Source organism: Ictalurus punctatus, chromosome 16 (genome assembly GCF_001660625.3).
Source record: "Ictalurus punctatus breed USDA103 chromosome 16, Coco_2.0, whole genome shotgun sequence".
Taxonomy (NCBI): Eukaryota; Metazoa; Chordata; class Actinopteri; order Siluriformes; family Ictaluridae; genus Ictalurus; species Ictalurus punctatus.
The window spans coordinates 23,963,737-23,975,119 of NC_030431.2; the positions used below are offsets into that span (position 1 = coordinate 23,963,737).

General features: G+C 38.5%; 1 protein-coding gene and 1 pseudogene across 1 annotated transcript; one reads left to right on the plus strand and one right to left on the minus strand.

The window, feature by feature from the left end:
• Positions 1–5,904: 5,904 nt before the first annotated feature.
• On the minus strand, positions 5,905–7,434 carry LOC128635240 (uncharacterized protein DDB_G0271670-like; annotated as a pseudogene).
• Positions 7,435–7,603: 169 nt separating this feature from the next.
• On the plus strand, positions 7,604–9,603 carry ccl19b (chemokine (C-C motif) ligand 19b). The gene is made up of 4 exons (XM_053687071.1): positions 7,604–7,765; positions 8,167–8,284; positions 8,951–9,060; positions 9,172–9,603. The coding sequence occupies exons 1-4, from the start codon at positions 7,684–7,686 to the stop codon at positions 9,183–9,185; spliced, it is 324 nt and encodes a 107-aa protein (XP_053543046.1). The 5' UTR covers positions 7,604–7,683; the 3' UTR covers positions 9,186–9,603.
• Positions 9,604–11,383: the final 1,780 nt, after the last annotated feature.

An 11,383-nucleotide genomic window follows, 5' to 3' on the forward strand; every position in this document is an offset into this window, starting at 1 on the left:
CTGAATAGGGCTAGCAAACACGATAACAATGAGACTATTTATGAGTGAGGTTTTTGTTTTTTCTAAAATAAAAAATCACCTCCCATCTTATCAGTGTAGAGTTGAGAACTTCACTGGAAGATCATCTTAAATATATTCTCTATAAACTCATGAGATTTTATAATACTAGTCTGATGACATTGTTTTGGAATGCTCGCTTTTCAGCGTGTCCACTTGCATGGTGTACATCGTGATAAGAGACACCACCAGGTCTATTTATGACGGTGTAATAAAAATTATGATGGAATATACAGTTGCGCCCAAAACGTTTGCATACCCCGTGCAGAACCTGCTAAATCTGTTAACAAAATTGTTAATATTTTGTCTTCTGGGAGACATGTAACTATCTTATTTAGCGTCTGAAGGGCTAAATAAGAGCATCTTGAGCATCAGTGAGCGTTTGCACCTTTTGTGATAGCCGTGTACGAGTCCCTCGGCCGTCCTCGGTGTGAAAAGACGGATCTCGACATCATAGGGCCGCTGTTGAAAAGGGGTCAAATATGCAGAAGGTGCTGGAAAAGTAAAGAATGTGCAGGACCTGGAGGATTTTTCTGAAGAACAGTGGGCAGTTTAACTGCTCAGGACAAACTTGTGACACGACTCTCACATAACATAAACATCATGTCGTTGATCATCCAGGCAACGACACACAGTATAAAGAATCAAGGGTGTGTAAACTTTTGAACGGGGTAATTTTTTAAATAAATTCAGCTATTATCTTGTCTTGTGCACTATATGTAAACATCTGTTATGTGAAATAGCTTACTCAGGACAGGACTAAATAAACACCAACATGGGATTTTTATGCTCCGTCTAATTTTGTTAACAGTATTAAGATTGAGCAGATTCTGCAAAGGGGTACGCAAACTTTTATGCACAGCTGTATTCAGCATTAATCAGAGAATCAGAATCAGCTTTATTGCCAAATCTGCTTACACATACAAGGAATTTATCTTAGTAACAGGAGCTCCCGGTGCACAACAGTCCAAAACAGCAACAAGACAGACAAAAAATAAGAAATGAAAAAGCATTGAGTTGGGCATTACAGCGATGCTACAGTAAGTTACGCCATTTCCATGAGTGTGTGTAATTTCACAGTTCTTTTATGATTATTAATCTTCACATTGTATGAGATGAGTGCAATAAACTATTGGCTGAACTAAAAAGTCCTCCGAGCTAGAAGCTCCTATAATGATAGACCTGCAATTAAAGAAAAATCTCCTGCTTTACATCAAAGGGCGTGCATGAATGGAAACATTCTTCAAAAAAGAGCTTGAGGTAATCAGGATATTTTACTCTATCCATTAGCATGTTTCGTTTACATTTCGCCATCACCACTATTGAGTTTCGCATCATCCTGTGCCGTCCTCCTATCGGTAGCATTTTAATAAAAAAAAAGAAGAAGAAGAACTTTCTCATTAGCTGTCTTTGATAGCAATGGCACTAAATCGGCCACCGGTTATACCTTCAAACACAACCAATGACTAAAGAATTTTAATTTCTTTTCATTTTTTGTCTGTGACAGCAAAATCAGGGCCTTTTAGAGTTATTTAGCCTATATGTTTGGGGTCATTGTCCATCTTCTCACCAGGTTCCCCAGCTTCTTGGCCGATGAAATGAAATTCATGTCCTGGTAAATCGCTCCATTCATGGTTCCTTCAATGGTATGTATTGCCCCAGCGCCATTTGCAGAGGAGCGCCATTTGCATTATATATATATATATATATATATAATGTTATTTCGTATAAAAGTGCCAGACCAACATGCACATGAAGTGGTGCTTGAAAGTTTGAGAAGCCTTTAGAATTTTCTATATATCTACGTACATATGCCCTTAAACATCATCAGATTTTCACACAAGTCCTAAAAGTAGATAAAGAGAACCCGATTAAACAAATGAGACTAAAATAATATTCTACTCGATTTATTTATTGAGGAATATGATCCAATATGACATATGTGTGAGTGGCAAAAGTAAGTGAACCTCTGGGATCAGCAGTTGAATTTGAAGGTGAAATCACGCTGATTTCACGGTGAGTCACGGTGTTTTCAGTAAATAGGATGACATCCAGGTGTGAGTATGCATGCTGTTTTATTTAAACAACAGGGGTCTATCAGAGTCTGATCTTTACACAACATGTCTGTGGAAGTGTACCATGGCATGAACAAAGGAGATCTCTGAGGACCTCAGAAAAAATAGTTGCTCTTGCTCATCAGGCTGGAAAAGTTTACAAAAACATCTCTAAAGAGTTTGGACTCCACTGAACCACAGTCAGGCAGATTGTGTACAAATGAAGGAAATTCAAGACCGTTGTTACTGATTAGTTTACTGTGAACACCCCCTGTTTCCGGGTTCCTGTGTTGGTACCTTTCTTCTGTTTGTTCTCTGTTAACTCAGGTACAGACAGATAAATCCTCTCACCATTTCTGCATTCCTTCGTCCCCTCACCATTTGCGCATTTACATACCTTCCTGTTTCATACAAATATGCCCTTACACCTAGCCAATCAATAGTTAACCCATCGTCTCTGTTGTGTGTCAAGCATGATGTATACTCTGGATTTCCTGGAATAAATGAGAGATCTTGCCATGTGAACTTTGTCTGTCTGTGCGTCTTTTGGCAAACTCTCCCAAGGCCTTGGTTTGGGAAGTGCACGAGGCGAGGGTGTCGTCTTTCTTGTGTATTTTCTTTCTTGTGTCGTCTTTCTTGTGTATCTCTTCTGAAGAATAGTAACCTAGAGATTCTCTGTTTTCAAGTCCTAACAGTTATGATCCCCAGGAGTGGTCGACCAACAAAGATCACTCCAAGAGTAAGGTGTGTAATAGTCCACAAGGTCCCAAATGAACCCAGAGTAACTTCTAAGCAATTAAAGGCCTCTCTCACATTGGCTAATGTTAATGTTCATGAGTCCACCATCAGGAGAACACTGAACAACAATGGTGTGCATGGCAGGGTTGCAAGGAGGAAGCCACTGCTCTCCAAAAAGAACATTGCTGAACATCTGCATTTTGATAAAGATCACATGGACAAGCCAGAAAGCTAATGGTAAATGTTTTGTAGATGGTTGAGAGCCAAATAGAACTTTTTGGTTTAAATGAGAAATGTTTGGAGAAAGGAATCCACTGCATTCTAGCATAAGAACATTTATCCCATCTGTGAACCATGGTGGTGGTAGTGTTATGGTTTGGACCTGTTTTGTGGCAATGACTTGCCATCATTGATGGAACAATGAATTCTGAATGATACCAGTGAACTCTAAAGGAAAATGTCAGGACATGTGTCCATGGATTTAATCTCAAGAGAAAGTGGGTCATGCAGAAGACAACGACCCTAAACACACGAGTCGTTCCCTATCAAAAAATGGTTAAAGAAAACTAAAGTTAGTGTTTTGGAACGGCCAAGTCAAAGTCCTGATCTTAATCCAATTGAAATGTTGTGGAAGGACCTGAAGCAAGCAGTTCATGTGAGGAAACCCAGCAACATCCCAGTGTCGAAGCTGTTCTGTACTGAGGAACGGGCTAAAATTCCTCCAAGCCGATCTGCAGGACCGATCAACAGTTACCCCAAACGTTTATCTGCAGTTATTACTGCACAAGGGGGTCACACCAGATACTGAAAACAAAGTTTCACACACTTCTGCCACTCACAGATATGTAATATCGGATCATTTCCCTCAATAAATAAATGACCACGTATAACATTTTTGTCTCATTTGCTAAATTGCTTTCTCTTGATCTATATTCAAGACTTGTGTGAAAATGTGATGTTTTCGGTCATACTTATGCAGAAATGGACAATTCTAAAAGGTTCACAAACTTTCAAGAACAATCTCTTGTTTCGGCAGACTGCACGTAAGTGCTGAACTTGTTCCGTGTTGTAGTGAATACATACAGTACATGAACCCTGAAGGATCTATTATGGACATGGTTTAGATGCATGTTCTTCGATCTTCAATGAAAAAAAAAAGCCAAACTCATACAGGCCCCACCCTTCCAAGTGACTAAGAGAATTCTCAGTAACTGAAGCCCCAAACGTCAAACTGTTATTTACTTAATGCTCATGATGCAACATTTTAAACCCGTTACTCTTTACTCTGGAACTCTATATTGAGTTCCAAAGTAAAGCCCAACATTCTCTTTAACCGAAGAGGATTTAATGTAACGGCATACTCTAATTGTGTAATACACCTGAGCGTCATCTTAACATCCGGTGTAGTTGTAACCAGATAATTAATCTGTGCCTTATTTATTTATCGGTTATTTATACCACAGCACAGCACAGCAAAGCAGCACATAGCATCTCGAGCGTAAACTGCTCCTCTTCTTTTGATTTTCTGCCACCAAACCTACAGCAAAGACAAACAACTTTCTCATCACCAGAGTAACACATCTCTGTTACATTTTAACTGCATTACTGATGATGATAAAGCTAAGCTAGAGACCATGCTAGGCTAGTTAGGACTTGTTAAAGATTTACAGTGTGCACCTCCCATGAGACTTTTTTCTCGCCATATCAGCACAGAAGACGTGCCAGACTGCATTTTGTGACCAAGTGTCTAAGCAGCTAAAGGGAATATATAACAGCTGCCAGGTTAGCATCATGCAAACCGCACGACTAAGTCATCACACATGCTCCTCAAAGAGATTTGGTGTGATCTCAGACTTGCTGATGTAGCATGCCATAATGCCATCTTGAGGATAATAATAATAATAATAATAATAATAATAATAATAATAATAATAATGTAGTTCCAATTAATACATTTATAATACATGGTTATGTATGTTTTGAGACAAATGTGATTCGTACGCATTGTAAGCATGTATTATACATGTATTATGGAGGATATTAGCTTTTATTACTTGCTAGCAAGACTAGCTTCGTCGCTCCAGAGCGAAACAAAGGCTGCTAACTTGCCCAGTCTTCCCTGATCGACTACTTTTGAGGTAATTTTGATCAAAAATCACACATATAATTATCACACATATAATTAGTAATTTATCGTGTACTACTCTCATCATACTGCTAACTGGAAACTGGAGTTAAGCCTGGGGAGAATAACAACACACATGCTTTGTTTTTTCACTGAAAGAGTCAATACCTCATCTATAACAGTAGAAGAAGAAGCCTTTATTTGTCATATATACATCACAGCACAGTGAACTTCTTTTCTTCGCATATCCCAGCTTCGTTAGGAAGTTGATATGGTGCACCTGGAGCAGACAGGGTTAAGGGCGTTGTTCAAGGGACCATCAGTAGCAGTTTGGCAGTGCTGGTGCTTGAATCCCTGAACTTCTGATCTAGATTACCAAAGAAGTTATTGTGTAATTGTACCTGTAGTTAAATATTAATCTGTGACTTCCCCGGGGTTTTTTCCAGTGGATTAAAACACATGGTGCTTGTTGTACAGTTTATTATTAACATATAACAAGTGCATCGTGTGCTTACCGCACTCCCGAGTGTCCTTGTGCAGTATGACGAGAAATGAATATTATGATTGATACAAAACATACCTAAAGACTCAAGTGTTCTTCAAGAGCACATGAACAGTGATGCAGAAACACCTTCAGCGCTCTCTTTTTAAGTGCACATGGTGTACATTGTCTGCTTAGGTGTGTTTCATTTGATATACCCGTCTGCGCTCATTGCGGTTATGGACTGTAATTACTCATTTATTGTAATTTCATGCATTACGGTAATAATTGGTTGGCCATTTGGGTTATATTTACATTAGGTAGAATACAATTTGAGCCCAAGGCTGAGCAGATGAGTGATAAGTGTATTGCCGTATAAAGGGTTAGCAATGAGATTTGAACTCATAGCCTTCTGACCATTAAACCAGAAAGTTTTTCAGTTTTTACCATCATAAGATGTTAAAATTTTTAAACTTTAATTTTGCTCGATGATCAGTTGAGGAAGGGGCATAATTATTATTACTATTACTATTACTACTAGTGCTGGTGCTATACTACCAGCTACTACTGCTACTATTACTGCTGCTACTACTACTGTTACTCCTACTAGTGCTGGTACTACTACAACTACTGTTACTACTTCTAGTGCTGGTACTACTACTATTACTACTACTACTACTAGTGCTGGTACTACTACAACTACTGTTACTACTACTAGTGCTGGTACTACTACAACTACTGTTACTACTACTAGTGCTGGTACTACTACTATTACTACTACTACTACTAGTGCTGGTACTACTACAACTACTGTTACTACTACTAGTGCTGATTCTACTACTACTACTGTTACTGCTACTAGTGCTGGTACTACTACTACTACTACTACTACTACTACTACTACTATTACTACTACTACTACTAGTGCTGGTACTACTACAACTACTGTTACTACTACTAGTGCTGGTACTACTACAACTACTGTTACTACTACTAGTGCTGGTACTACTACTATTACTACTACTACTACTAGTGCTGGTACTACTACAACTACTGTTACTACTACTAGTGCTGATTCTACTACTACTACTGTTACTGCTACTAGTGCTGGTACTACTACTACTACTACTACTACTACTACTACTGTTACTACTACTAGTGCTCGTACTACGACTACTACTACAACTACTGTTAATACCACTAGTGCTGGTACTACTACTATTACTACTACTACTACTACTAGTGCTGGTACTACTACAACTACTGTTACTACTACTACTACTACTACTGTTACTACTTCTAGTGCTGGTACTACTACTACTATTATTACTGCTGCTGCTGCTGCTGCTACTACTACTACTGCTATTACTACTACTGCTATTACTACTACTACTACTACTAATACTATTATTACTGTTGCTGCTGCTACTACTACTACTACTACTACTACTACTACTACTGTTGCTACTACTAGTGCTGGTACTACTACTACTACTATTATTACTGCTGCTGCCTCTACTACCACTATTAATAGTTTTTAAGTTTTCTGTAGAAGAATCTTTAGTAAAATTCAGAGCTAAAACTGTAAATTATCCAACAAGGGAAATTCTCGTTTAAATGGAGATAATTGTAGTATGATGTCTTTTTTTTTTTTTTTAATAAATAAAGCAGTGGAAAGGGTGGACAATTGCTGACTTGCTGTTTTTTTAATTTATTTTTTAAAAAATGTTTTTTATGTCAGCCTGCTTTACCACACAAACATCACTCAGCATTGTGGCACCGATTAATGTTCGTTCGCACCAAATCACAGATCGCTCTGACAGCTGAAAGCTGAAAATAACACCATTAATCAACAAAAAGTGCATTTACACTGAGGTGTGATTAGGACATGATAATAGTTTTGATCACATTTAAGGCCACACTTTTTTGCCAACCACAGGGCACTTACGGTAAGACACATCACTTTCATGCCAAGACATTTTTCCCATGTGGATTTTTGATAAGAATGTCAGATGAGAAGGTGTGCGAGTTTGCCTTTGTGTTTGATGAATGGGACGTTTTGGCAGGCGTGACTGCTCTCTTGTAATCCGCATGTGGGTGAAAGGGCCAATCTAACGAAAGCATTTACAGTTAATCTTTGATAAGTGAAAGTGAAAGACGTTATAGGGGTATATATAGAGCTCGTGCTCGTGTAGTCAAGAGCACACACACACACACACACAGTCAGGATGGTGAGAAACAGTGTGACGGTACAGGCAGCTGCTCTCCTGTTGCTTGCTTTGCTCTTCATCTGCTGGAACTCTGCAGGAGGTGAGACACAATTTTATTATCGTGGATTATTTCAGAAAGTTGTTTATTATTTATTATATGGTCAAGAACCAGCCAATTCTTCTTCTTCTTCTTCTTCTTCTTCTTCTTATTATTATTAATCTGAAATGTTGTTCTTAATGTTCTAAAATACATGCAAATACAAGCTTGCGGGCCCTAAACTATATACACTTGAGTGCAAAAGTTTGTGCACCCCAGGCATAATGCAGAAAAGTAATGTAATGAATGAACTAATTCCTTATATTTGTTCAAAATGGATCTTTTCCCCTCAGTTTGAATGTTCTAATGAGAGCTTTAATGCTAGACTGACTTATATTTAAACGCTAAAATCAGTTGCGACGAGGTAATACGTGTAGATTTAACATCGAGTTTGTCTTTGACAGCCACTGATGGAGCACCAGACTGCTGTTTGATGACTGTGGACAAAAAGGTTCCACAAAGCCTGGTGGAATCCTACTACGTTCAGACTCCAGAGACAGGCTGCAGAGTGCCAGCTACAGTGTGAGTTTTTAGCACATTCTTTATTATATGTATTTATTTATTTATTTTACATATAAAATGGCACACGACTCACTATTGATTTCCTACACTTCATTAATTAAGAATGGCCCATCATACCTTTTATCCATTTATAGTTACGCTCAGCTTTGCCTAACGTTATAGCAGTGATTTAAGTTAACAAGACAAAAAAAAAAAAAAAAAAAAATGCAGCTTGTCACGTTCCAGACATTGGAGACTCCTTCCATAAATAAAATAAACGAAATAAATAAATGTCGCCTTACCATTTCTTTATGTGGAGTGTCTACAAGATAAGTCCCTGTTTAAGGTGCTACTATAGCAATGATAACGTATTAAAATGAGCACATTACAATAAACCTGATTTGTAGCTCCACTGCTGTCAGATGTAGTGTTATGGAAAATGAATCAACACCTATAGTCCAATCAGAAATCATCATCATCATGATTCAGCAGCGCTGTGATGTAAAAGATATTAGTATATAGACTCAAAAACACTCACATCTCCATCTATGATGTTTGAAGCCCGTCTATACGCCTAACCCTCTTTTTTTTTTTTTTTTTTTGGAAAGCATCACTTATCTCGATCTGGTGTTTTGAATTTTAGATTTCTATTTTATATCTGTAAGATTTTTTTTTTTTTCCCTACAGGTTTGTCACAAAGAAAGGCAAGCGACTCTGCGCGCCTCGTGCGACAAAGAACAACTGGGTTAAAAAGTTGATCAATAAACTCAACAAAACATCCAGAAAAACGTCCAAACGTAAGGTTTTTTTTTTTTTTTTTTTTTTAATGTGTATTTCCTCAAAATAACCGTGTTATGATCCATCACATTTCTTCTCACAAGCACGTCTAATGTGTCTAATCCCTGCAGGAAAGTCGCAGTAGATTATCTCGGATCAGATAACACGGGTCCTGTTTCGATCAAACAATCAATCAGTCAATCAACGACTCAACTTGGATTAGACTGATCTGAGACGCTGAAACCACTGCCAGGAATGAATAAGCTTTTCGAGTTATACGGCTGTTGATGTGTGCAACCAAACACACCACCTGAACATGCTGTGATTGTATTTTGTAGCATCTTTATTCTGTAAATATTTATTCCTGCTGTACATTATATGTATTTTCTTGTGAATCAGTAAGCAGGTTGTATTTTGTGGAGCACATAACAGATTGCCACTGATTTGTATTCTGAATGTTTGTAAAAGACACTTTTTTTTTTCTGATAAAACACATGACTGTGAAGACAATTTGTATTTTTTGTTTGCATAGTAATAAAAAGCCATCATATTGTGTCATACAATATTTGTAGCATGATGAGGGGTCCTTCAACACAAATACACAAGGATATATAGCAACAAATATACATACTGCAAGGGGTATGCAAACTTTTGGGCACCATATAATAGTAATGTAATCAAATGTAATCCTGCTAAAGAAGAAATTCTGAAAAAAAAACCCCTACTTTTCTTCCACAAACACATCTTTAGTATATCTTTTGTTTTCTGGAGTCCTAATTTTTGTCGTTTAAAGCTTTACAGACCTTTAGAGCTTGTTTAAGATACATGATTGGATCGTATTGGCTACTTTTTTACACTTCCAGTTACATTTATGTGGTTTGAAAACCTACCCTGTACCCAATACCTCCCTCTAGAGTACCTTTTCTCTGTCAGAGTGCTTGTGAGAATCTGATGTTTCCCCTCTGTGCCAGTGTGTTATATATGTGCGCCCCCTGTTGGTCAACTGATTAAAACAACTCCAGGTCTCATATACAGTATATAACAAAATCTGAGATTGTTCTGAGTAGGATTGTTTCTCCGACATCTGAGATCTTCATAGATATCATTTGCATTCAAAAACAGCTAAGAGTTCTAGGTAGAATTACTAAACCTGTTAAGAAGCACTGCATAATTGAGACACATTGAGTTAAATGGATATGTTGCATTCCTTTGGGTTCTCCGGTTTCCTTCCACCACCCAAAAAACTTACCAGAAGTCCAAAATGCCTCTCGGTCTGAACAAGTGTGTGAATGTGTGTGTGTGTGTGTGTGTGTGTGTGTGAGTGCGCGCATGGTAGACTGACATCACATCCAGGGTGTAGTGTTCCCAAGATCCTAAGGCTGTGGATCCACTACCACCCTGACCAGTATAAAGTGCTGTTCATCAAACTACTGTACTGTTCATCCCAGGTGATTCATTCCTATGTCACGATCTTGTGATCTCCCTGGACAACTCTCTGATCTCACCTTTGGTCACTGGACACAACCTTGGGGTAACCATGGACCATCAACTCTCCTTTTCCTCTCACATAATCACTAATCTGACACGCTCATATCGATTCCTCCTTTTCAACATCAGAAGGATTTGTCCATTTCTATCCACACAGCCACTCAGGTGCTTGTTGTCATTTCGAGACTGGACTACTGCAACTCGGTCCTGGCAGGTCTTCCACTGAGCCCCATTCGACCTCTGCAACTGTTCCAGAATGCAGCTGCACGACTTGTTTTCAACCTTCCTAAGTTCTCCCACTTACTCCCTATTGCTATACAGTTCTCCCCATTGCTATACAAATACGCTCCCATAACTGGCTTCCTGTAGCTGCAGATTTAAAACACTGCCAAAAACGGACCAGCACCCACTTACTCAAAGCACTTGTCACACCCCACAACCCACCACACTCCCGCCGATCCTCTAGCACCATCCCTCCAAGGGTCCCACCATCTCTCAGGGTAAAAGGAAGGCATGCACTGTGACTCTTCTCTGTTCTGGCACCTTGGTGGTGGAATGTACTTCCCCTAGATATCCAAACAGCTGAGTCACTGGCAGACTTTAAATCTAACCATAAATGGATGGAATGTATGAGGTATCATTCTTTAATTATTATTATTATTATTATTTAGAAACTGTAATCAGTGCCATCATATGAGAGGAATCAAAACACTTTGGGACATAATAATCAACTTCATGCTGCTAACAGTAATGGGTGATTATTCTTCTATTACAGCAAACTCCCCAAGTGTTTAATGTCCTTAAAACATGATATGGAAGTAGGAACCATAGTTTAGAGTACAAATAAAGCACAAC